This window comes from Carcharodon carcharias, chromosome 16, assembly GCF_017639515.1.
Source record: "Carcharodon carcharias isolate sCarCar2 chromosome 16, sCarCar2.pri, whole genome shotgun sequence".
NCBI lineage: Eukaryota > Metazoa > Chordata > Chondrichthyes > Lamniformes > Lamnidae > Carcharodon > Carcharodon carcharias.
Window position 1 is genome coordinate 117198302 of NC_054482.1, and position 26665 is coordinate 117224966.

Consider the following 26665-nt stretch of genomic DNA (forward strand, 5'->3'; position numbering starts at 1 on the left):
AGCTTTGTGCTTTGTCGCACAGATTGGTATCCATTCTTTGTCCCATTTGCCCGGCTCACCAGACGTTGGAATTGTTGTGTGCGTCCATGGCATTTCTTATGAACATTAAATTAATGGGCTCAGGCCTGTGCAGTAACGCAGGTTTGCAGCAGAGATCATCTGCCATGTCTGGTTAATTGGTTACTGTATTATATACTAATTTTCACTTGAGATTATATCACAGTCATTAATCCTTCATGGAAGTTATGATCTGTTATTAATTTTGTGACTCTGTGTTTTGTGATGATACATCCAACAGATAAAGAATGAAATGCCCTAGGAACTATATATTTTCAACCAAAACCAGGAGATGTGATGAGGGAATAATCCCATCTCGGGGTTCGGTTGATAGTTAGAATCTAATTGTAGGCTGTCACATCATCAAAAGCCTAGCCTAGTAAAACACTCCATGATAGTTCAGGTTATTTATGTATCTTATATTTACAATAATGGCCTGGATCTTCCATGGAGCAGCGACCATCGTTGGATCGCTGCTCCGTTTGACCTTTTCCTCTGATGCTGTTCTGCATTTATTGGCTGGTGTTCTGAGCCCGGCTTCTCCAGGAGTGTGGAGCTTAGTGTCCCGCAGAGAGCTCCATCGCAGTGATGACGTGTCGGGGGTGGGGGGGAGACATGGCATACCCCCTTTTAACTGCAGCAGTTGTTGTAGGTAAGTTTAAATGTCCAGAGTGAATGTTAGTGAATGGATGAGCAAGTAAATGGCCAGGGTAGTAGGGTGGATAGGTGGGCGGGGTGAGTGGGAAGGATGGTGGATGGGTGAGGTGGTAGGTGGGTGAGGTGGTAGGTGGGTGAGGTGGTAGGTGGGTGAGGTGGTAGGTGGGTGAGGTGGTAGGTGGGTAGGGTGGTAGGTGGGTGAGGTGGTAGGTGGGTGAGGTGGTAGGTGGGTGAGGTGGTAGGTGGGTAGGGTGGTAGGTGGGTGAGGTGGTAGGTGGGTGAGGTGGTAGGTGGGTGAGGTGGTAGGTGGGTAGGGTGGTAGGTGGGTGAGGTGGTAGGTGGGTGAGGCGGTAGGTGGGTAGGGTGGTAGGTGGGTGAGGTGGTAGGTGGGTGAGGGGGTAGGTGGGTGAGGTGGTAGGTGGGTAGGGTGGTAGGTGGGTGAGGTGGTAGGTGGGTGAGGTGGTAGGTGGGTGAGGTGGTGGGTGGGTGAGGTGGTAGGTGGGTGAGGTGGTAGGTGGGTAGGGTGGTAGGTGGGTGAGGTGGTAGGTGGGTGAGGTGGTAGGTGGGTAGGGTGTGTGATGACTGTCACTTTAAGATCAATTCAACTGAGTATGTGAGGGGCTGGCTGGGTACAAACAGCCATGGGAGCTCTTTTGTAAATAGAGTTCATTTTGTTTGACTCAGAAGCTTCCCAGAGCCTGTTTCTACAGGGCGGTAGAGAGAGGTAGTTGGTGGGTAGGGTGGTGGGTGGGTAGGGTAGCTGGTGGGTGCGATGGAATGTCTGTGCAGTGGCAGATGGGCATGGTGGTGGTTGGGGAGTGTAAAGCCCCCTCCCTTACCTGGGGCTATACTCTATCTAGTCTTACTCCAGATATACAACAGCACAGAACAACCATCTGGCTTTCCTTTATTGAGTATCACATGTCACTACAGGACACTCAAACTGCCTATTGGGCTTCCTGTTTGCAAGTGTCCAGCCCCGGGTATTACTCCTCTTCACATCTCCAGGTCAAACCTTCCTGATCATCGCACTGACCCTCTCGAGCTCCTGATGTTTGTAGTGTGGAGCATGTCACGCACCCTGGTGCTAACGTCATCCCCTTTGGGACATCAGACAATGGTGGTGCTTATATTTGTCCAATCCCCTCTCGTCTGGGCTTGTTGCCAGGCAGTTGTGTCGTGGGCAGATCCCCTTATCTGAGGAAGAGTCGTACGGACTCGAAACATTAACTCTGTTTCTCTCTCCACAGATGCTGTCAGACCTGCTGAGCTTTTCCAACATTTTCTGTTTTTATTCCCCTTTTCTCCTCCTGTTCACCTTTGCCCCCGCTATGTCTATCTGGTGGGTTTCGCCTACCTTCAGCCAGTTTCAACTGGTTGAACTGTGAGCTCATAAAAGCTCAACTTTAAGTCAGAAAAACAACTTCAGCACTTATTCAGTGAGGCCCCCTTAAAGGTAAACAGTCTCCGTTCTTATCTGGTCTGTTACAGACACCCAGCTCCTTCACTGAGAAAAACAAGTTACCCCATAACCAGATGGTTTGCAGATGGGTGATTTTGTCTTTTAAGCAGAAAAACACAATTTTTAACCCTTGCCCAACTAAGCGATAGTCACCAGACTGTCCGTTTTACATCTCTTCAGTCATATAGCCTTCCTTTGTTCAACCACCCCTTGTCCATCTTTGCACACAGGACAGGTATGAGTATCGTATCGAAAGTAACTTCATCTCCAAGCATAAGGAAAAATTAGATTCAAGGAAAACATGGGTTAATAATGGGATTGCAAAAGAACTTAAAAGAAAATGGGTTGACATTAAGTCTTACAGTAGGGTGGTGGGCGGGTGAGGTGGTGGGTGGGTGAGGTGGTGGGTGGGTGAGGTGGCAAGTGGGTGAGGTGGCAAGTGGGTGAGGTGGCGGGTGGGTGAGGTGGTGGGTGAGGTGGTGGGTGGGTGAGGTGGCAAGTGGGTGAGGTGGTGGGCGGGTGAGGTGGTGGGTGGGTGAGGTGGTGGGTGGGTGAGGTGGTGGGTGAGGTGGTGGGTGGGTGAGGTGGTGGGTGAGGTGGTGGGTGGGTGAGGTGGTGGGTGGGTGAGGTGGTGGATGGGTGAGGTGGCGGGCGGGTGAGGTGGCGGGTGGGTGAGGTGGTGGGCGGGTGAGGTGGTGGGTGAGGTGGTGGGCGGGTGAGGTGGTAAGTGGGTGAGTGTGTCGGGGGATAGTTGGGTCAGGAGGGGTAGTCAGGTTTGGGGGCTAATCAGGTTCAGTAAGGGGGGGTGGGGTCGTTGGGTGGTGAGACGTGTAGTATAGCCAGAAGGGGTATTTGTGCCAGCCAGCGGCGGGGGGGTGGGGGGTGCATCAGGGAGCCGGGGTTAGTGAGGAGTTGGGGGGGGTCAGTTGGTTAGTTACCCAAGAGTTAGATTAGGATTCTCCTGGTTAACATTTCATGGGTAACAGTTCAGGTAAGTATGCCGGAACCATCCAAAGGCTGCAATTTTAGCTCAGAGTTGGACACTTTTTCAGAGGGTCCCAGGAGGTGGTGGGGAATTGCCCTGTTCACACTTCCTGGGAAATTTCCAGAGGTCAGTGCACTGGGACTCCAGCAAGGCCCCGACATGATTCTTGGATTGTACGCCCAGTCTCTGACCATCCGGAGACCGGAAGATCTGGGCCAATCTGTTAATAAAACTTTAGTGTGTGCATAATTCCTGTCCATGTTTCCCGATTTATACTGGGAATTGCCCATGTAAACGTGTCACACTGGATTCGCTCTCCCCTAATCTCCCAGCGTAGTGTCGCTGTGGCGGGGGGGGTGGGGTATATAATTACATATGTTTCAAATGTCCACATGGGAATTAATTACAGAAATATAGAAATAAGAACAGGTTTATGAAATTAAGATGGGAGCTAAATTACATCAATTCACCCTAATCCAACTATCCCGTCCATCTCTCAGACTACACTTGCTCCGATTCCCTGTATCTATAATGTTGGGAGCACAGCTAGAATAGAAACATATATTAAACAATAGTGTTGCCAGGAACGATTTCAACACAAACTTTATTTTGCAATACAACCTTTGATCAAGCACTTCAGTCGATTTCTCGTGTTCTGCTTTTAATCTTGTGAGTGTGAAGATATTCTCCTTCAGTGATAACAAGTAGTCTTTATTTTAAATTTACAGCAAAGTGACTACCATCCGTCATGGATCCAAGAGGTGTTGGAATAATTTTTGAGTAATCCCAACAGTTTGGAATGAGCTGATGTGCATTAAACCTGCATGAGCTCTTTGGCTGCTCTGTTTGTTAGTTGTGCAGATTGGTTGGAATGTGTTGCACTTCAAGAATCATGGAGGTTGGTGTTCGGTGTCAGTATGCTTGGGAAATCAGAGACTCAATGAAGTAAAGGAGCAGAGAGATGTGGGGGTACAAATAATTAAAAGCAGCAATATAGCTTAATAAAGGCACAAAAAAAAACCAAGCGAACAAACGCTCTGGAGTTCATTTCTAGAGGGATAGAATTGAAAAACAGAGTAAGTTGTGTTAAAACTATGACAGAACCTTGGTCAGACAACACTTGGAACACTGTGCGCAGTTCTGGTCTCTGCAGCATAAAAAAGGGTATGGAGCCACTGGAAAAGGTTTTAAAAGGCAAAAAGGTTTTAAAAACATGATACCAGAACTGAAAGGTTATACCTATTAGCAAAGGTTGAACCCTCTTCTAGAAAAGAGGAGTGGCCTGATAGGGGTCATTAACATGATGGAGTTATCGAAAATTAAAGATGATGTTTCCACTTGTGGGCAAGACTAGAGCTAGCGGGGGCCATCAATATAAAATAGTCACTCATAAATCCAATCGGGAATTCAGGAGAAGTTTTTTTTTAAATGGCCTTCACTGGCTGGTCCAGCATTTATTGCCCATCCCTAATTGCCCCTTGAGAAGGTGGTGGTGAGCTGTCTTCTTGAACTGCTGCAGTCCACATGGTGTAGGTACACCCACAGTGCTGCTAGGGAGGGAGTTCCAGGATTGTGACCCAGTGACAGTGAAGGAACGGTGATATATTTCCAAGTCAGGATGGTGAGTGGCTTGGAGGGGAACTTCCAGGTGGTGGTGTTCCCATCTATCTGCTGCCCTTGTCCTTCTAGATGGTAGTGGTTGTGGGTTTGGAAGATGCTGTCTCAGGAGCCTTGGTGAGTTCCTGCAGTGCATCTTGTAGATGGTACACACTGCTGCTACTGTGTGTCAGTGGTGGAGGGAGTGAATGTTTGTGGATGGGGTGCCAAAGAACTGGGCTGCTTTGTCCTGGATGGTGTCAAGCTTCTTGAGTGTTGTGGGAGCTGCACTCATCCAGGCAAGTGGGGAGTATTCCATCACACTCCTGACTTGTGCCTTGTAGATGGTGGACAGGCTTTGGGGAGTCAGGTGGTGAGTTATTCACTGCAGGATTCCTAGCCTCTGACCTGCTCTTGTAGCCACAGTATTTATATGTATACATATCAGTTTCTGGTCAATGGTAACCCCAGGATGTTGATAATGGGGGATTCAGCAATGGTAATGCCATTGAACATCAAGGGGCAATGATTAGATCTCCCTTGTTGGAGATGATCATTCTTTACCCAGAGAGTGGTGTGAATGTGGGACTCACTACCACAGGGAGTGGTTAAGGTGAGTAGTATAGATACATTTCAAGGGAAGCTGGGTGAACACACGAGGGAGAAATGAATAGAAGGATATGCTGATGGGGTGAGATGAAAAGGGACAGAAAGATGAAGACGGGAGGATGGACCAAATGTGCCAACTGGCCAGTTTCCGTGCTGGAGATACTTGTAACGTTTGTTACTGAAGAGTTTGTGGCTTTAGATTCATTGAGACTGATGATTTACATACATGTTTATTGGGCAAAATATCAAGGTGCCCTTGGCCTGGAAGATTAATGCCGCCTGCTTGTAAAAGAGGCACTTACGTATCCAATATGGCAGTGGGACAGTGCTCACCAGACACTGGGAGTGTGGCGCACACCGTACTGATGCATAGAGGTGTCCGCAAAGTGTAACTGAACCATGCAGTGTGGGGCTGCTTGAGGCCCTCTTCGTAAGGTCGGGCTACCCTGGGTACAGGCTGGTGGCAGAGCCAACTTTCTTCAGGTAAACCAGGTTTACCCACTACCTGACTGCCAGTTCTTAAAGGACCACTGCCAGCCACAGCCACTTAATAAATACAGGCCTGACTCCTGTGGTGACACAGGTGGTGGTGTTCCCATGTGTCTGCTGCTCTTATCCTTCTAGATGGCAGTGGTCATGGGTTTGGAAGGTGCTGTCTAAGGAGGTTTGGTGAGCTCCTGCAGTGCATCTTGTAGATGGTATACACTGCTGCTACTGTGCGTCAGTGGTGGAGGGAGTGAATGCTTGCGGATGTCCGTTAAGTGTAACTTGATATTTTGCCCAATAAACATGTATATAAATCATCAGACTCAATGATTCTAAAACCACAAACTCTTCAGTAACAAATGTTACATGGTATTTCCAACACAGAAACTGGCCAATTGGCACAACTGGTTCATGCTCTTTAATGTTCTACATGAGGCCTCCTCCTATCTTCATCTCTCTGTCCCTCCTGCCAGTTACTCCGCAGGCCAGCAGCTGCCTTTTGGTTTGGTCCTCGGAGGTGAGGGAGGCAGGGCATAGGGCGAGGAGAAGGAGTGAACTGGAGGGTGAGGGTGGCTGAGAAGGGGAAGGAGTAATGGGCAGAGAGCGAGAGTGGCGAAGGGTCAGAGATTCAGAGAGGGAGGGGGACTGATCAGGCAAGAGGGGCAGGGGACAGCGATTGGGAGGGGAGTGATTCGGAGGGTGAGGGAGGAGACAATGATTAGGGGAGGGGAGAGTGATCAGGACGGATTGCTCTGTTGTTTTACAGAGAGCTAGCATGGGCTGCATGGACCGAACGGCTTTCATCTTTGCTGCAATTTTAATTTTTGTTATTCTTTCATCGGGACAGTAATTGGGAGAGAGAGGGGAGTGATCAGGAGGAAGGGAACAGCAATTGTGAGGGGAATGATTAGGAGGGAGGGGGAGGGGACAGTGATTGGGAGAGAGAGGGGAGTGGTCAGGAATTAGGGGGAGGGAACAGCGATTGCGAGGGGAGTGATCAGGAGGAAGGGAACAGCGATTGTGAGGGGAATGATTAGGAGGGAGGGGGAGGGGACAGTGATTGTGAGGGGAGTGATCAGGAGGAAGGGAACAGCGATTGGGAGGGGAGTGATCAGGAATTAGGGGGAGGGGACAGTGATTGGGAGGGGTGAGTGTGTCGCTAGCTAGGCCAGCATTTATTGCCCAGCCCTAATTGTGAAATTGTGAACCGCTGCAGTCCATGTGGTGTAGGTACACCCACAGTGCTGCTAGGGAGGGAGTTCTAGGATTTTGACCCAGCGACAGTGAAGGAACGGCGATATAGTTCCAAATCAGGATGCCTCCATGACTCTATGGCTTGAAAAGGTAGATTTTGAGAGGATGTTCCTGGGGTGAGAATATCTAGAACTAGGGATCATAGTCTCAGAATAAGATTTCAGCCATTTAGGACTGATGTCAGGAGTAATTTTTTTAATCAGAGGGTTGTGAACCTTTGGAATTCGCTATCCCTGAGGGATGTGGGTCATTGAATATATTCAAGATTAAGATCAATAGTTCCTTGAAATCTAAAGGAATCAAATGCTCTAGGGATTGGGTGCCAAAGTGGATATGGGATTGAAGAACAAACATGATCTTACTGAACACAGAGCATGCTCCAGGAGCCAAAGGCCCAGCTTCCACTCCTATTTCTTATGATCTAATGAGGGGACCCCGAAACGTTTGAGTGGGACTGAGTGATATTGTGATGGATGAAAGGAACATTTTGGTAGAAAATGAAGACAAAATGTCAAGGGTCAACAGGGCACATCACAGGGTCATAAGGGAGGAACACACAAACATATCAATTTTAAAAGGGAGATGGATCCAGTTGGGTAACTATAGACCAGTTAGGAACAGAGGAACTGGAGGAAGCCATTCAGCCTCTAAAGCCTGTTCTGCCATTCAACGCGATCATGGCTGATATGTAGCCCAAATCCATTTACTGTACCTGGCTTTGCCCCATATTCTTTAATACATTTGGATAACAAAAACCCATCAATCTCAGATTTAAAAATTTGCGATTGACCTGGCAGCAATGACTGTTTGTGGAAGAGAGTTCCATACTGCTACCATACTTTGTGTGAAGAGTGTCCTAACTTCACTCCTAAAACATTTGGCTCTAATGTTAGACTGTGCCCCCTAGTCCTAGACTCCCCAACTAGTGGAGTTAGTGTCTCCTAAGCTACCATATCTGTCCCCTTAATACCTTGGAAAAACTTCAGTTAAACCACTCCTTAACCTTCTGAATACAGCTTGTTTTATTAGTTGGCATTTTCCTTCAATTAATCAAAGAAGATTCATATATTTAGATAAAGGGAAAATAACTAGAGTTGGTCAATGGATTTCAAAAGGGACAATCAGGCTTTCAATAATAAGTGTGAGCCAACACTGTGAGTGGGAGTGAGCTCTGCTTGAGGGTGGAGGGGATTTGGGGGCACAGGGTCAAAGGGTCACAGGTCATTAAAGGAGGCATCTGAGAAGCTGAAAAACAGTTAATGGTTTTCTAGATTTAATCAGAGGATACGGAATGTTAAAGCCAAGAGCTAACAATGAGCTGACATCAATCATTTAATAACACCTCAGTTAGAGCAGCATGTACAGTTGAAGCATCAACCGTGCTTCGGGGGATACTTGTCACTGAGTCTGAGGTTGTGGGTTCAAATCCCAGCCCAGAGAGTAGAGAACACAATCTAAGCGGATGCTTTCAGGGCAATACTGAGGGAGTGCTGCACTGTTGGACAATCAGTACTGAGGGAGTGCTGCACTGTCACAGGGCCAGTACTGAGGGAGTGCTGCACTGTTGGAGGGTCAGTACTGAGGGAGTGCTGCACTGTCAAAGGGTCAGTACTGAGGGGGTGCTGCACTGTCAGAGGGTCAGTACTGATGGGGTGCTGCACTGTCAGAGGGTCAGTACTGAGGGAGTGCTTCACTGTCAGAGGGCCAGTACTGAGGGAGTGCTGCACTGTCAGAGGGTCAGTACTGAGGGGGTGCTGCACTGTTGGACAATCAGTACTGAGGGAGTGCTGCACTGTCACAGGGCCAGTACTGAGGGAGTGCTGCACTGTCGGAGGGTCAGTACTGAGGGGCTGCTGCACTGTCAGAGGGTCAGTACTGATGGGGTGCTGCACTGTCAGAGGGTCAGTACTGTGGGAGCACTGCACTGTCAGAGAGTCAGTACTGAGGGAGTGCTGCACTGTCAGAGGGTCAGTACTGAGGGAGTGCTGCACTGTCAGAGGGTCAGTACTGAGGGAGTGCTGCACTGTCAGAGAGTCAGTACTGAGGGAGTGCTGCACTGTCAGAGAGTCAGTACTGAGGGAGTGCTGCACTGTCAGAGAGTCAGTACTGAGGGAGTGCTGCACTGTCAGAGAGTCAGTACTGAGGGAGTGCTGCACTGTCAGAGGGTCAGTACTGAGGGGGTGCTGCATTGTGGGAGAGATGCCATAATGAGATTTGAACAGAGCATGAGCCTCTGGATTACTAGTCCAGTGCCAGGACCACTGCTCCACTGTCTTCCCCTTCTATGTGAATGGACTGTCAGTTCTCCCCCCCAACTTAATCCCTCTTTGACCCTCCACTTTTCAGATGAAATGTTAAACTGAGGCTCCATCTACCATCTCGGGTGGATGTAAGAGCTCCCATGGCCCGGTTTGAAAGGTGGGCAGGGCAGTTCCCCCCAGTGCCCTGACAAATATTTATCCTCAACCAAAAATCAGATTATCTGGTCATTATCACAGGGCTGTTTGCGAGAGCTTGCTGTGTGCAAATTGGCTGCTACGTTTCTTACGATAGAATATCAACTGCAGTTTCAAAATGCTTTCTTGGTTTTAGAGCATCTGGAGATTGTGACAGATGCTATATAAATGCAAGTTCTTGTTTTTCTTTCTCATTTTCTTCACCTGCAATTGGTTTTCCTTGTCCAATACCAACATGTATTTTTCTGGATTTTTATAACCCATGTTTCTCCTACCAGTTTTCTTCCTTATCTTGTCTTTAACCGTCCTCAAGGTCCTTCTGTTCAGCATTTTTCTATTGCTCGATATTTTTTATCGCATTGGAGCTGTTGTAACCTCAATGTCCTTGTATGGCAGGTGTATAGATTCCAATGGACATGGGAACATGCTCCTTCTCCATTGCTTCCACTTCCTTCATTGTAGACGGTGATCTTACAGCTGCAGAAGGCCCTGTTAGACCATAACCAGATTCTGTGTTGAGTTCTGCGCACTGCTCCTTGGAAGGGATAGACTTCTCTTGGAGGGGGTGCTGTGCAGATTCACCAGAATTGCACATGGGTTTAAAAGATCTAATTATGCGGACGGGTTGCATGAATTAGAGTTGAACAATTTCAGATCATAACCTCTGCCCCTGTTTTTTAGGCTGGCAGCTCTTTTGGTGATGATTCTGCTATTCCCTATTTACAATTCATCTGGACTGAACATTTGAAGCTCCTCTTGTCCCATTGTCATCGCCTTTGCATTTCCCCCTCATCATCATCATCAGTTAATCCCTCCTGCCATCCACCCTATTACACAGCTTCCCCCTTTCCCTGGCTCACTACTTGCTTAAAACCTGTGACATCTCTTTTTCCAGTTCTGGTGAGAGGTCATCGATCTGAAATGTTAATGCTGTTTCTCTCTCCACAGACGCCGTTAGACATGCTGGGTATTACCAGCACTTTCTGTTTTTATTTCATATTTCTCACATCTGCAGGATTTTGTGTTATCGGAGAGTTCAAGAACCAGGTGGCATGAATTTAAAGTAATTGATTGAAGGATTGGGGGAGGAGCTGAGGAGTAATTTATTTACTCAGACAGGTAGTGGGGATCAGGAACTCATTGCTTGAAAGGGTGGTAGAGACAGAAAACCCTCATCACATTTAAAAAAACCCTTGGATATTGTAATGATGATGGAGCAGACAGGTTTCAACAAGAAACAGATAAGCCTTATTACAGAGAGCTTTTTCAGGTGTTGCTTGCTCGATCAGGACTCTCGTCAGGAAACCCCACCCCCCAGATTACTCACGCTTAGGGCTCATTGGTTGAAGCCTCCAAGAACATCACATGACCCCTGATAGACAGCAGGGCAGTCTATACCTTCAGTTACTACATTCCCCCCCCCCCTTTAGTTCTTTTACAGTTTTGAGTTACAGAGAACATTTGAATACCCAATGATATACAACTTCAGGTGATTAAATATTAAGCCTCTGAGGTGCTCTCCTTATTCAGTTAGAGAGGCATAGCTATACCACTTGAGGTTCCTCAACAGGATCGACATGATCAGGAACTGCAGCACGAGATACATCATTAGAAAGTGGCAGTTGTGGGTTAGGCAACTCTACAGAGACATTGACTATGTCAATTCTAGGTTGATCTGTCACCTCAGGGATTGATGGTTCAACGTTAGTTACAGGTGGAATAGTTGGTTGTTGGAGTGTCTCTCTTTCACATCTTTTTGAGTGATTCTGTCTTCCACTTCCAACTGGAAGGATAAGGAACCAGTCTCTGAGACAATGGTTCCAGGAACCCAACAAGGTCCACTTCCAAAATTTCACACGAATACTGTGTCTCCTACACTGTGTGAGTTTTACTGTGAATATCGTGATGCATTTTTGATTACTCTGATTCCTCTCTACCTTCTCCTCTAAGTATGGAAACACCAGACTTAACATTGTACATAGGCAGCGTTTCAGCAATAACTCAGACGGTTTTGAACCTGTAGTCGAATGTGGTGATGTACAATAACAGAGAAGAAAGTGGGAAAGTCGAGTTTCTAGAGAACCTTCTGATGATGCCTTCATTCCAGGTTTGAAAGTTTGCACAGCTCTCTTGGCTAAACCATTTGATGAGGGACTGTCTTTGTCTGATTCCATTTAAAGCCATGAAACTCTGTACTGGCAAAGACAGTACAGTTATCAGAAATGATGATTTCAGGTATGTACGCTAAAACAGTGACTCAGCTCCTTGATAGTTGCGCTGACTTCGTATACATCCATCCATTTAGAATCTGCATCTATGGTGCTAGGTCCTACATAATCAATATGTATTGACCAAGCCACTCCCACAGATGCAGTGGAGCTGAAACAGACAAGTTCTGTTGTTTTTCAAAATTCATTCATGGGATGTGGGTGTTGCTGGCCAGGCCAGCATTTATTACCCATCCCCAGTTGCCCTCATTCAGAGGGCATTTAAGAGTCAACCGCATTGTGGGTCTGTAGTCACATGTAGGCCAGACAATTCCCTTATCTAAAGGACATTAGTGAACCAGGTGGGTTTTTACAACAATTAACAATGGCTTCATGGTCATCATTAGACTTTTTAATTCCAGATTTTTTTTATTGAATTCAAATTCCACCACCTGCTGGGGCAGGATTTGAAGCCAGCTCCCCAGAGCATTGCCTTTGGTATCTGGATTACTAGCCCAGTGACAATACCACTATGCCATCACCTCCGTCCATGTTGCTTACAATGGAGACAGTGCTTGACTATGCTTTCGATGTCACTGCCAATGCCTGGCCACCAGACATAGCTTCACGTAAGCATTTTCACCTTTGATATGCCTGGATGTGCACAGTGAAGCTCTGTCAACAGTGGTTCTCTTCCTTGCGAACGGACGACAATTCTTGATCCCCACAACAAAATTCCATCTTGACAGCCTAACTCTGTTTTCTGGGCACGGAATGGTCTCATCTCTTCAGACACTTAGTGAATATGACCACACTTGCAAAACAAGGTCTCTGACTTTCGACACAATTGGACCTCATCATCCAATTTCTAATTTGCTTCCCACGCACGGGCAAAGAATCCAGGAAATTCAGTAATAGCACAGCTTCTTGTGGCACTGGATCATGTGTAACATTATCTGGTAATGGGAGACAACTGAGTGTGTCTACATTTGCAATATGTAAGCCAGGACGGTACATAATGATATACTCATCCGCAGATAATATCAAAGTCCAAAGTTGTATTCTTGCTGATGCTATTGGTGGAATGGCTTTATCCTCATTGAATAAATCCATTAATGGTTTATGGTCTGACACAATGGTGAAATGTTGTCCATGTAGGTACTGGTAATATTTCTTCACTCCAAATATCATTGATAAACCTTCCTTTTCCAGCTGGGAATAACCCTTCTTGGCTGTGGAGAGGGTTCTCGAGACTTAGCCATTGGGCCTTTCTGATCCATTTTCCATTCTATGTGATAACATCACCCCCACACCACAAGGAGACGCATCACATGTTAATATCAACTCTTTCGATGGGTCATAGTGTACCAATAAACATGGTAAATGTAACGGTTTCTTTACCTTCACAAAGGCATCTTCCTGTTGTGAATTCCACGACCAATGGTGATTATTTTTTAACAGCAAGTGTAAAGTTGCCAACACAGTTGATAAGTTAGGCAAGAAGCAGCTATAGTAGTTGATTATACACAGGAAGGACTTGAGTTCGGTTACATTGGATTGTGCGGATGCATCTTTTATTACCCGAGCTTTCTCTTCCACCGGATGTAAACCCATGGCATCCACCCTGTGATCCAGGTAAGTAACTTCTGGCATTTGGAATGTGTATTTTTCCTTCTTCAATTGTACATCAGCTTCTATGAACCCTCTTAGCACCTCCTCCGAGTTGGTCAAGTCTCCGTCTTGGTTGACACTGTGATCAGAACATCATCCAGACATACCACCACTTGGGCAAGTCCTACCAAAAGACTCTCCAGTGTCCTTTGGAAGATAGCACATGTAGACGGTACTCTAAAGGGTAAACAAGTGCAGTGATAAAGACCCTTGTTTGTGTTAATAGTCATGTATTCTCTTGACGTGCTATCCAGTTCTAATTGTTGGTAGGTGTGGCTCATATCCAGTTTTGTATGGGATTTGCCTCCAGCTAGCTTTGCATATAAGTCCTCTATCCTTGGAATGAGGCACTTGTCTAGTTTGGCTGCCTTGTTTACGGTCAGCTTATAGTCCCCATAGTGCATATGGTTTGGTCAGACTTAACCACTGGAACTATGGGTGCTGCCCACTCTGAGAATTGGACAGGTTGGATGATGCCCAGCTTTTCTAACCGGCACAGGTCCCCATCCACCTTCTCCTTAAGCATATAAGGCACAGGCCTGGCCTTAAAGGAACATGGTGTCGCCTGAGGATCCACATATAATTCATCCTGAAATACAATCGTATTTCGTTAGCAGTTCAGGAACTTCTCCTGTTTTCAGGTGAAATATTTCAGTCCAGTTAAACTTGATTTTCTGTAACCAGTCTCAGCCCAGAAGACTGGGTTCTTCTCCTGTCACTATTATCATAGGCAGCTGGACTGTCTGTTGCCTATAAGGCACTGGTACTGTGGTGATGCCCTTTGCCTGTATAGATTCTCCTGTGTGTCTTTAATTTAGTGGTTGTCCACTCCAGGTTTAGTGGCTGTGTCCCTTCGTTAAGGTATTTAAATGTGTGCTGTCCCACCACTGTGGTTCTTGCTCCCGTAGCCACCTCCGTTATTAGGGGCTTCTCATTAACTTGTGACAGTGACAGTGATAGGCTCGGTTTTTTACAGCGGTTATGTTATACAGGGAACAAAGATTGTTGTCGGCAACTTCAGGTTCTGCTGTGTTTTTTAATTCAATCTTATTGGTTTGCTACTTTCCAAGCTGTTCCGACTTTTCCCTGCGTTGCCTTACTACATGACCTTTCTCACGGCAGTAATGGCATTCTGCCTCCTTGAATCTGCAGCTGTCTGGTTCGTGTTCACCCCCACATCCCCAGCAGGTTAACCCTGGAGTCGCTGCTGAAGTGTTTCTACTGGCCCTTTCCATGTTTCTAACAGCGGACATTGCCTCTCGCTTTGATCTGTGTCTCTGGTTTCCACGCTACGCCTGGCGGTAGGTTCCCACCCCACATGAAGAACGGCGTCATGTTGTATGTGTGGCAAAGCCTGCGAGTCTCCCGCAGCACGTTCCATGGCGAGGGAGGTGTCCAGGGTGCACTTCAAATCGATGTCGACCTTGCAGAGTAAACGCTGCTGAATGTGTCGTCCTGAATTCCACAAACTAACCAGCCCTGCAGCATCTCAGTGAGTGTGCCCTCGAAGTCGCAGTGTCTGTCAACTGCTTCAGGCTTGACTACGTAGGCTGTGATGGACTCTCCCGAGGCCCTAACTCTGGAATTAAACTTAAACCGCTACATTATTACCGACGACTTGTGCTGGAAATGTGTTCTCATGAGCTCCACTAATTCGTTAAAGGATTTAGAATTGGCTGCGTTCAGGGCTGTCAGGCTGCAGATTAGATTGTGTGTTTTGGTACCACATACGCTCAAAAGGAGAAGCTTTCTGCTTCTCCTCTGCAGTAGTTTTGTCCGCTATGAAATAAAACCCAAGATGCTCTACATACTGGCTCCAGTCTTCCATAGTCACATCTGCTGGAAAGTGGCGTGACTGGTGAGTGATCTTTCCTTTTTTCTTAAGATTCGATGTACTCGTGTTAACCGAGGCGAGGTGCAGCTACAAAGCTAATTTGCCCTCATCACCAAATCTAATGACTTGACGGAGCGGACAGGTTTCAACAAGAAACAGAAACTTTATAACGGAGAGCTTTCTCAGGGTGCTACATGTTTGATCAGGACTCTCATCAGGAAACCTTGCCCTCCCTCTCTGGATTACCCACGCTTAGTGTTCATTGGTTGGAACCTTCAAGAACATCACGTGAGCCCTGATAGACAGCAGGAAAGGCTATGCCTTCAGTTTCTGCAGATGTGTTCTTACAGGTAACCTACAGGGCTATGGACTAAGAGCTGGAGGATGGGGTTAGACTGGATAGCTCATCTTTGGCCGGCAGAGACATGATGGGTCAAATGGCCTCTGTGGTGTAAATCTTTCTAGTTTTCTATATTCTATATCTTTTGCAGTAAACAGACTAAGCTTGTATTGCCATGAATATAGAACATTAAGTGCTGATCTTAGGTGTTTTAGATATTTAAAAGAATTTGATAAGGCAGACAGATCAAAACTATTTCCTGCAGTGGGTGGTGGGGTGGGGGGAGACAACTTAAAATTGGACCCAGGTCACTTGAGGGTGATGTCAGAAAGCACTTCTTCACACAGAGGGGGAGTAGAAACTTGGAACCCACTTCCCCTCCCTCTCCCACCCCCGAAAGTTGTTGAGGCTGGGGGTTAATTGAAAATGTCAAAGCTGAGAGTGATAGACTATTGTGGGCTAAGGTATTAAGGGTTAATATAGACAAGGAGTTAAGGTACAGATCAGGCATGTTCTGATTGAATGGTGGAACAGTACTGAGGGGCTGAGTGGTCTCCTCAGGTGGTGTTGCTGGAGAACAGAATGTTGGTCAGGGCTTCAGGAGATTGCTGAGTTCCTCTGTATCAGTCACCTGAACAGGTAGATGCAAGATGGTTTTGTGCAATTCCAATTCCTCCAGTCTCTCCACATTAACTGAAATCCCTCATCCCTGGTCCCATTGGAGTAAATCTCCTCCGCACCCTCTCTAAGGCCTCAACATCCTTCGTAAAGGTCGATGCTCAGAATTGAACACACAGTTGTGTTAAAAACAAAATTGTAACAAAATTTCCACTGGTGTGGAACCCCACCCCTGCCCACTGCCCGCTCACGTTAGGAATGGTCCTTTCAGAAGTCACGGAATATGGAACAATGTAATTGCTCAGACTTTTCAATGTAGTTTAAGATTAAAGAAATTGTGAATTTTGTTTACAGAATGAGTTGGCTAATTTAATAGCCTGCAGTCTGGCTGCCTTATTACTCTTTCTCAGGAAGGAAATAATTTCTAAAAGTCAATCAAGAATCAATATCGTGATGGATTGTCCTGGCTGAGACTGATCATGATGTCATGGCCACTGAGTTACAATTTATCAGTCACCTTTCTTAAGCTCACTCCTTCACGTGCTCAAAGAGCACAAAAACACAGCTGTAAATGTCCAGCTATGCATGAAGAATGTCACTTCACCTTGGCCGAATCATTTTTTTAATATAAACTAGAGGGTGAGATTCTACTGGTGCAGCCACCGAGTGACACAAGTCTTTGAAGGCGGCAAAGCGACACGATCAGGCTATTTAAGAAAAGGCAAACTGGTTCCTTGGCTATATAAATAGAGGCATAGAGTAGATAAAGTAAGATAGTTTAGCCAAGGAAAACTTTTATAAATCGCTGGTTAGGCCCAAATTGGAGTTTTGTGTCTAATTCTTTAGGAAGGATGTCGAGACCTTGGAGACGGTGTGGAGGAGATTTACTTGAATGGGACCAGAGACGAGGGACTTCAGTTAATGTGGGGAGACTGGAGAAGCTGAGATTGTTGTAATTAAAGAATGTTAGAAGGGGAAATTTCATTGAAATGTTAAAAACCTTGAAAGAAAATAAAGACTTGCATTTGTACAGCACCTTTGTAGCCAATGAAAAACCATTTGAAACGTAATGTAATATAGGAAACATAAAGTGTTTGGAAAGAGTAGATAAGGACAACTGTTTCCAGTAACCCGGAGGGTCGGTAACCAGAGGGACACAGATTGAAGAGAATTGGTAAAGGAACCAGTGGGGGAGATGAGGAGAATTTATTTTTACACAGTGAGCTGTTCTTGTGACCTGGAACACGCTGCCTGAAAGGGCAGTGGAAGCAGATTCAATAATAACTTTCTAAAGGGAATTGGATAAATATTCGAAGCAAGAATAATAACAGAGCAGTGCGGGGGGAAAAAAAGGGAAGGAACTTGCATTTCTATTGCGCCTTTCACAACCCAAAGCGCTTAGCTGCCAATGAAGTGCTTTTTGATGTGTAATTTCTGCTGTAATGTAGGAAAGTGGCAGCTAATTTGCACACAGCAATCTCCTGCTAACAGCACTGTGATAATAAGGAGATAATCTGTTTCCATGAAGTTGGTTGGAGGATAAATGTCACCCAAACAGCAAGGGAGGACACCACTGTTCTTCTTTGAATAGTGCAACAGAATCTTTCACATCCACTCTGAAAGGGTGCATTTATAATAATTATAGTTATAGTAGGATTGCATAGTAAAACCTTCCTTTCACTTCACAGGAGCAATTATGAAACAAAATTTGTCAAACAAAATTTGACACCAAGCCACATAGGAGATATTTTCATCAGTGGAGTGATGGAAGGGGTCATCAACAGTGCTTTCAAGCGGCACTTACTCAGCAATAACCTGCTCACTGATGCTCAGTTGTTCCACTAGGGTCACTCAGCTCCTGACCTCATTACAGCCTTGGTTCAAACATGGACAAAAGAGCTGAACTCGAGAGGTGAGGTGAGGGTGACTGCCCTTGACATCAAGGCAGAATTTGACCGAGTGTGGCATCAAGGAGCCCTCGCAAAACTGGAGTCAATGGGAATAGGGGGGGATAACTCTGCTGGTTAGAGTCATACCTAGCACAAAGGAAGATGGTTGTGGTTGTTGCAAATCAGTCACCTCAGTTGCAGGACATCTCTGAGGCAGTTCCCCGGTAGTGTCCGAGGACCAACCATCTTCAGGTGCAAGACCTGGACAATATCCAGGCTTGGACTGACAAGTGGCAAGTAACATTCACACCACACAAGTGTCAGGCAATGACCATTGCCAACAGGAGAGAATCCAACCATCTCCCCTTGACATTCAATGGCATTACCATCACTGAATCCTCCACTTTCAACATCCTGGGGGTTATCGCTGTTCCTTCACTGTCACTGGGTCAAAATCCTGGAACTCCCTCCCTAACAGCACTGTGGGTGTACCTACACCACATGGACTGCAGCGGTTCAAGAAGGCAGCTCACCACCACCTTCTCAAGGGGCAATTAGGGATGGGCAATTAAGGCAGCCTTAGCCAGTGGCGCCCACATCCTTTAAATGAATAAAGCAAATTAGACACAGTTGACCAAGCAATGCTGGAGCAATGGAAATAGGGGATGCACAAGAGGCCAGAATTGGAAGAGTGCAGAGATCTCGGAAGGACTGTGTGAAATTTCACTGACAGAGAGGGACGAGGCTGTGGAGGGATAACAACGAAAGGGTGAGAACTTAGAGCTTGGGTGATAGAAGGTTATTCAACTGCATGGGCAGCACATCCAAGACCATGGCTGTGCCTGCTACCATCCAAAATCCACCTGAGCAGGTTCTGGCTTCAGTCACCATGCAGTGAGCAGAGAGTAGGAGGCCTGGCCGATCATTTTACTCTGCTTCCTTGACCAGGACGAGATACCACAACAGACAGCCCAGTCTACGTCAGGAATTGAAACCGGGAACGCTTTCTGATCCCAGGACTAACAACTCCTTGATTTTAGAATTTTCATCCTAGTTTTCAAATCCCTCCATGGTCTCACCCTCTCCCTATCTCTGTTACCTCCTCCAGCCTCTTGACCCTCCTGCGATTCTGGCCTTTTAACCCTCCAATTTTACTTGCTGCATCATTGGTGGCCGTGCCCTCAGCTATCTGGGTCCTCAGCTCTGGAATTCCCTCCCTAAGCCTCTCCACCTCTCTCTCTCTCCTGCTTTAAGAAGCCTCTTCTTCCTGTCCAGCGTCTCCTTATGTGTTTCAGTGTCAAATATTGTCTGATTCTGTTCATGGCGCTTTGAGACATCTTAGGGGTATGTTAGAGGTGCTACGTGAGTGTAAGTTGTTGTTATCTTGGGATTTCACCCTTTTCCTCAGGGTCACCTGCTTCAAGGAGGCCTTCGTTCCCCCTCCCTCATTTCGAGCTGGTTTAGCCAGGCCCGCAGGCTGCAGTTCCAAATAAGCACTCGTTACCAGAGCGTGTTGAGGTGACATTGACAGACCCACTTGCTTCTTGGTAGAACCAGAGGTTCATTGACTTGTGCAAATAAACAGGAGAGGCTCGGTCATCCCAGTAATCACGAGCCTTCCAAGTGGTTTGACAATAGGTTCATTAATACAGTTGCTGTGGACTGGATGTCAATGGATGTGAAGGAATGAATACTTCACAATTGGCGGCAACTGGAACCGAGCCGGACTGAACATCCATTCTGTGCTCACTGAGGGTCATGATGAAAAGTTGAGGAATGGGCAGTGTCGATATCACCAACTCCCCGGCCAAATGAAGGAGAGATCAGTGACGGCTGATATTAATCTGCTGGAATACCTGGCAACAACAAAAGCTTTCCTTTTTGTAGCACCTTCACAGTGGGGAGGAGCCATCCCATGGTGATGCCCACCTGCCTAAACAGAGAAAAATTTGTCTCTGAGCCAAATAAAGAGATAGTGGAGAGATCACTAAAGGTTTGACCAAAGAGATAGGAACAAGAGGAGGCCATTTGGCCCCTCGAGCTTGTTCTGCCATTTAATGAGGTCATCACTGATCTGTGACCTAACTTCAGATAACCACCTTTATGTCATACCCCTGATAACAAAAATCTATCAGTCTCAGGTTTAAAATTTAGAATTGATCAAGCATCCACTGCCATTTGCGGAGAAGATTCTAAACCTCCCCATCCTGTGATTATGGCTGTGTTTCCTCATTTCACCCCTGAAAGGTCTGCCTCTGATTTTTAGACTCTGCCCCATAGTCCTCAACTCCCCAAGCAGTGGGAATAGTTCCTCTCTGGCGACCCTACCTGTTCCCTTTAATATCTGGAAAGCTTCAGTCAAACCACCCCTCACTTAACCTTCTCAATCCTGGGAGGAGGGTGGGGGCTGATGTAAGTGGGGGAGGGAGGAGGGTGGGGGCTGATGGGGTGGGGGAGGGAGGAGGGTGGGGGCTGATGGGGTGGGGGATGGAGGAGGGTGGGGGCTGATGTAAGTGGGGGAGGGAGGAGGGTGGGCGCTGATGAGGTGGGGGTGGGAGGAGGGTGGGGGCTGATGGGGTGGGGGAGGGAGGAGGGTGGGGGCTGATGTAAGTGGGGGAGGGAGGAGGGTGGGCGCTGATGAGGTGGGGGTGGGAGGAGGGTGGGGGCTGATGGGGTGGGGGAGGGAGGAGGGTGGGGGAGGGAGGAGGGTGGGGGCTGATGGGGTGGGGGAGGGAGGAGGGTGGGCACTGATGGGGTGGGGGAGGGAGGAGGGTGGGGGCTGATGGGGTGGGGGAGGGAGGAGGGTGGGGGCTGATGGGGTGGGGGAGGGAGGAGGGTGGGGGCTGATGGGGTGGGGGAGGGAGGAGGGTGGGGGCTGATGGGGTGGGGGAGGGAGGAGGGTGGGGGCTGATGGGGTGGGGGAGGGAGGAGGGTGGGGGCTGATGGGGTGGGGGAGGGAGGAGGGTGGGGGGTGATGGGGTGGGGGAGGGAGGAGGGTGGGGGCTGATGGGGTGGAGGAGGGAGGAGGGTGGGGACTGATGGGGTGGGGGAGGGAGGAGGGTGGGGGCTGATGGGGTGGAGGAAGGAGGAGGGTGGGGGCTGATGGGGTGGAGGAGGGAGGAGGGTGGGGGCTGATGGGGTGGGGGAGGGAGGAGGGTGGGGGTGGCTGGGGTGGGGGAGGGAGGAGGGTGGGCGCTGATGGGGTGGGGGAGGGAGGAGGGTGGGGGCTGATGGGGTGGGTGGAGGGAGGAGGGTGGGGGTGGCTGGGGTGGGGGGTGGGAGGAGGGTGGGGGCTGATGGGGTGGGGGGTGATGGGGTGGAGGAGGGAGGAGGGTGGGCGCTGATGGGGTGGAGGAGGGAGGAGGGTGGGGGCTGATGTAAGTGGGGGAGGGAGGAGGGTGGGGGCTGATGTAAGTGGGGGTGGGAGGAGGGTGGGGGCTGATGGGGTGGGGGTGGGAGGAGGGTGGGGGCTGATGTAAGTGGGGGAGGGAGGAGGGTGGGGGCTGATGGGGTGGGGGAGGGAGGAGGGTGGGGGCTGATGGGGTGGGGGAGGGAGGAGGGTGGGGGCTGATGGGGTGGGGGAGGGAGGAGGGTGGGGGGTGATGGGGTGGGGGTGGGAGGAGGGTGGGGGCTGATGGGGTGGAGGAGGGTGGGGGCTGATGTAAGTGGGGGTGGGAGGAGGGTGGGGGCTGATGGGGTGGGGGGTGGGAGGAGGGTGGGGGAGGGAGGAGGGTGGGGGCTGATGGGGTGGAGGAAGGAGGAGGGTGGGGGCTGATGGGGTGGAGGAGGGTGGGGGCTGATGTAAGTGGGGGTGGGAGGAGGGTGGGGGCTGATGGGGTGGGGGTGGGAGGAGGGTGGGGGAGGGAGGAGGGTGGGGGCTGATGGGGTGGAGGAAGGAGGAGGGTGGGGGCTGATGGGGTGGAGGAGGGTGGGGGCTGATGTAAGTGGGGGTGGGAGGAGGGTGGGGGCTGATGGGGTGGGGGTGGGAGGAGGGTGGGGGCTGATGGGGTGGGGGTGGGAGGAGGGTGGGGGTTGATGGGGTGGGGGTGGGAGGAGGGTGGGGGAGGGAGGAGGGTGGGGGCTGATGGGGTGGGGGAGGGAGGAGGGTGGGCTCTGATGGGGTGGGTGGAGGGAGGAGGGTGGGGGCTGATGAGGTGGGGGAGGGAGGAGGGTGGGGGCTGATGGGGTGGGTGGAGGGAGGAGGGTGGGTGCTGATGGGGTGGGTGTGGGAGGAGGGTGGGTGCTGATGGGGTGGGTGTGGGAGGAGGGTGGGGGCTGATGGGGTGGGTGTGGGAGGAGGGTGGAATGAATGCTCCCTGAAGGCAGAGAGCTGGCTCAGGGAGCTGAAGACTTCAAGACAATTAAAGAAAGATTTTAAAATCCAGAAAAAAATGTCAACGCATCAGAATCAGTCGCCTGAACGTCCACGTGACGAAAATTCTGTCCATAGCTTCTTATTTTTTTATTAATAACAGAAACCTCATCCCGCCCTTGGATGAGGTTTCATCAAAAATACAAAGTCCGCCTGGTGGATCTGCCCGTCCGCCGACTGTGCGGGTGGACAGAGCACGAAAAATCGGGGACAATTGGAACTTTAGTGGGATTAGTTGCCTCTTAATTGTCGGCGGGCGCACTTCCCACTTTCGGGTGTGGGATGAGTTCAGGACGCTGGCCTGATGTCACCTGGTGCTATTTTACCCTTGAGCAGGTCGAGCACCCGCACGCCCACCTGAAAATTCTGCCCTCGGTGTCCGGGGGCCAGGATTTTCCCGTTGGCGTCTGGGGGAGTGGGCGCTGCACACCCACGCTTAAAATGACTGGCAGTGATGCCTGGCGAGGGTCCCGACACCACCGTGCGCCATCGCCATATTTCGTTGGGTGGGCGCGCGATGATCTCTGATGTGCGTCCGCCATTAGTTAACGGTTACTTCAAGGCCCTTGAGCCGCCAACTGACAGCGAATTTTCGGTGCCCGTGCGATCTTTGGGTTGGAGCATGGAAGCAACGGGCAGGTGGGTAGGGCACATTGTATAGACTTCATCCACGGGCAGGATAAGAGGGCTCAGTGGGGTCGCGAGTGTGCTCTGTCAAATATCGATGTTTCAAAGTTACTGATACTTGCCTGTGTGATCTGCAATACTTCAAAACACGCACCAGCTGCTTGGTCTGGACTCTTAACCTTCAGGTCAGCGCTCTGCAGTGAGGAATCTTTCCTGGGCCTGCAGGTTTCAGGAAGCCTTCCCTTAGCCTGGGAATGGGAGCTGATCTGTCCACTGAAGGCAGTTCCTCTGAGGGGGAAGGGAGGGCCAGAAGGGGGAGGAGGCCAGGAGTCCACATTCAGCCTCCAGGGGAGCCACCTTTGGGAGGTCAGGCACAGGTACAAGGGGCGCAGGGCCAAGAGGTTGTCCAAGGTGGAAGGGGCCGCAGAAGACGCCACTATCCTGCTGCCAGGGTTTACAGGCGGTGAAGCAGCTACCTCAATATGTCTGAGGTGCAGTGCTGAAGGAGGCTCCGTCTCTCAAGGGAAACAGTCAACTATATCTGTCAGATGATTGGGCCTGAGATCTCCCCTAACTGTGTGGGTGGACACCCCATGCCAGTGTCTCTAAAGGTCACAGCTGCTCTCAACTTCTATGCCTCTGGCTCCTTCTGGGGTCGTTGGGGGTTGGTTAGGGTGGCAGGTGGGTGGGTGTGGGGGCAGGGAGACAGGTGGGAGTGGGGGTAGGGTGGCAGGTGGGTGGGTGTGGGGGCAGGGAGACAGGTAGGCTTGGGGGTAGGGTGCCAGGTGGGTGAGGGCAGGGAGACAGGTAGGCAAGGGGGTAGGGTGCCAGGTGGGTGAGGGTGTAAGCTGGGTCGGGGAAGGCCGGGCGATAGTCAGGTCAGGGGTTTGTTGGGGAGTAGCCAGTGGAGGTGTAGTCAAGGGCACGAGGGGGGTTAGTTGGGAGGTTGGGGAGGTAATCGAAGGGTCAGGTGGTAGTCGGGGTGTCAGCAGATACTTGGGGATGGGGGGGCGTGGGTGTTGGATGGGACCTAGTTTTAATCCTTCTAGCTTTTCCTGGCTAACTATTCTGCTAAACCGGAACCATCCGAAGTCTCCAACTTTAAATTAGAGTTTGGGAGAGTTCCAGACGTAGGGGAATTTCCCATCAGAAGCCCAACCTTCCCGGGAAATTCCTAAGTAGCCAGTGCATTGGGACCTGCGGAGGGTCCCTCAGCAGCACCTTGCGGAGTACCTCCAGGGTACCACCATCCAGAAATCGGAAGCTGAGGGCCAGTATTTCAGGTCAATGACCTTTCATCAGAATTTTCTTATCCTGTCCAGGAGTTTTGTAATTAACAAACAGAAGTGCTGAAGGGAACATTTTTAAGAAGCGGATTGGTTAAACGTCCCTGTAATGTTTTTTCCCAAGGCGATGCTGATGGCAGTGTCTGGGTCATTCATCTTTAATTCATGGAGACTCCAGGCCAACTCTTATGTGTACAGGGGCTGCAATCCTGGCCTTCCCTCCTGGCCTTTTCTCCGATATAGTAGCAGACACGTTGAGGAGGGAGTGGGGCTGAGTCAAGGCCAGGACAGGCAAAGGGCCAGTGGGCGCAATGGGAAGACGAGCGGGTTGGTTCTCTGGAAGGAGAAGAACATGTGATTCTTCTTCATCCAAACCGAACCCATGACAAAATGAGAAGCTGTGTTCCTGTAATTTGAGTATTGTGAGCTTTAAGACTCTTTTCTCTAGAAAAGAGAGGGTTGAGGGGACAGCATTGTGGAGATGTTTAAAATTGTGAAGGGGTTTGACAGGGTTCAACATGGATAAGATGTTTCCACTTTTGAGGTGCAGACTGAAACTAGGAACCATCAAAATGAGACCGTCCCCATTAAACCCACCAAGGAATTCAGGGGTAACGTCTTTATCCAGAGAGTGGTGAGAATGTGTAACTCATTTCCACAGGGAGTGGTTGAGGTGAATAGTATTGATACATTTAAGGGGATGCTTGATAAACACATGAGGAAGATATGAATAGAAGGATATGCTGAGGGGGTGAGATGAAGAGAGGGTGGGAGGAGGCTCATGTGGAGGATATCTGAACATGGGCCAAATGGCCTGTTTCCGTCCTGAAAATTCTATGTAATTTTATGGAAATAGCAGGTGCTAATTTCAGCTTTAGAAATGAACTCTGCTCTGTATTGTAAATTGCAACAGAATGAATGACTATGTATGGCAGAGACGTTCTAACACTTGACTTACTGTATTTGTTCAGTGCTCCCCGATGAATACTGGATGCTTAACCACTAAACCACTTGAAGCTGTTCACTTGGCTACCCCACTTTCCATCAGTTCCAATCTCCCGGTTTATGCAACACATTTCTCATTATATCAAAACTGGACTTTGTTCTTAGGTTCTGTGTCATGACTATTATCAGGAATTAAGTTTTAATGTTTTCTTTGAAGAGACAAGGGGCTGAAGGAGAGTCGGTATGACTGCGAAAGAATCCTGCCTCAGTCGGTAGCTCTGTTGCCGGGCAAGCACCTGACCAGATTATCTGATCACATTGCTGTTTGTGGGAGCTTGCTGTGCACAAATTCCAACATTACAACAGTGACTACACTTAACAATTTACTTCACTGGCTGCAAAGTGTCCTGAAACCACGAAAATCAATATTCTTTCTTCCTTTAATTCAGAAAGTTGCAACACTAGCACATACTGTAAGGAGACAGTTCAGTGCATTGCTGGGGGAGTGTTGACTAGCTGTGAGCAGGGATAGAGAGGAGAGTGATGTGCAGGGAGGTGCCATCCTCAGTGTGAGATGGCCTTCTGCCAGCAAGGTTGGCATTAATTGCCCATCCCTAGTGCTCCAAGAAGGTGGTGATGAGCCACACTCTTGAACTGTTGCATAATAGTGGTTCAATACAACCAGGTCTCTTGTTTGACCAATTCAAAGGGCAGTTAAGAGTTAGCCTCATTGGTGAGAGACTGGAGTCACATACAGACCCTGATCAGGTGAAGATGGCAGATTTCCTTCCCTAATGGACATTAGGGAACCATATGGGTTTTTACAAGAATCTCTCAGCTCAGGTCACTTATACCAACAGAAGGGTTTTAAGAAACTAACTTGTTCTTAAACTGCACTGGTGGGATTTCAACTCAGATTCTCAGGATTATTAATCTATGCCTTACTAAACCAGGAATTTAACCATTGCACTATGATCATTTAAAATACAATAGCTGGTTTTGTTCCTGCTCCACACTCATAACGTTCAGTCGGGATCTGTTGGCACAGTGAGGTTACCAACTCTATAGGACATATTCCTGGAGGTGTCATCATATCATCTCTCACCTTGAATGTTCCTGCCCCTAAACTGCTGCCATTGGCCCATCCTCCAGGCGCACATTTTTCCACAATCAATCAGAATGCAAACAGACACTTTGTTACCTTTTTATGTATTCTTTCACGGAATGTGGAATTCACCGGCTGGGCCAGCATTTATTGCCCATCCCTATTTGCCCTTAAGAATGTGGTGGTGAGCTGCCTATTTCCAAGTCAGG

At 48.8% G+C, this 26665-nt stretch overlaps 1 protein-coding gene across 13 annotated transcripts in view; it reads left to right on the top strand.

Annotated features, from left to right (window-relative positions):
- LOC121289241 (choline transporter-like protein 5) overlaps nt 1–26665 on the top strand; it is a 478732-nt gene that overhangs the window by 245200 nt on the left and 206867 nt on the right. For 10 of the 13 annotated variants that reach the window (XR_005945520.1, XM_041208474.1, XM_041208473.1 and 7 more), the window contains one exon: nt 3890–3922. The exons of the other annotated variants lie outside the window; for them this stretch is intronic. Coding sequence is in view for 9 of the 10 variants with exons in the window: in XM_041208474.1 (XP_041064408.1) it covers nt 3890–3922 (33 nt within the window). In the remaining variant the exon portion in view is untranslated. The remainder of the gene's footprint in view (nt 1–3889; nt 3923–26665) is intronic. 13 annotated transcript variants of the gene reach the window in all.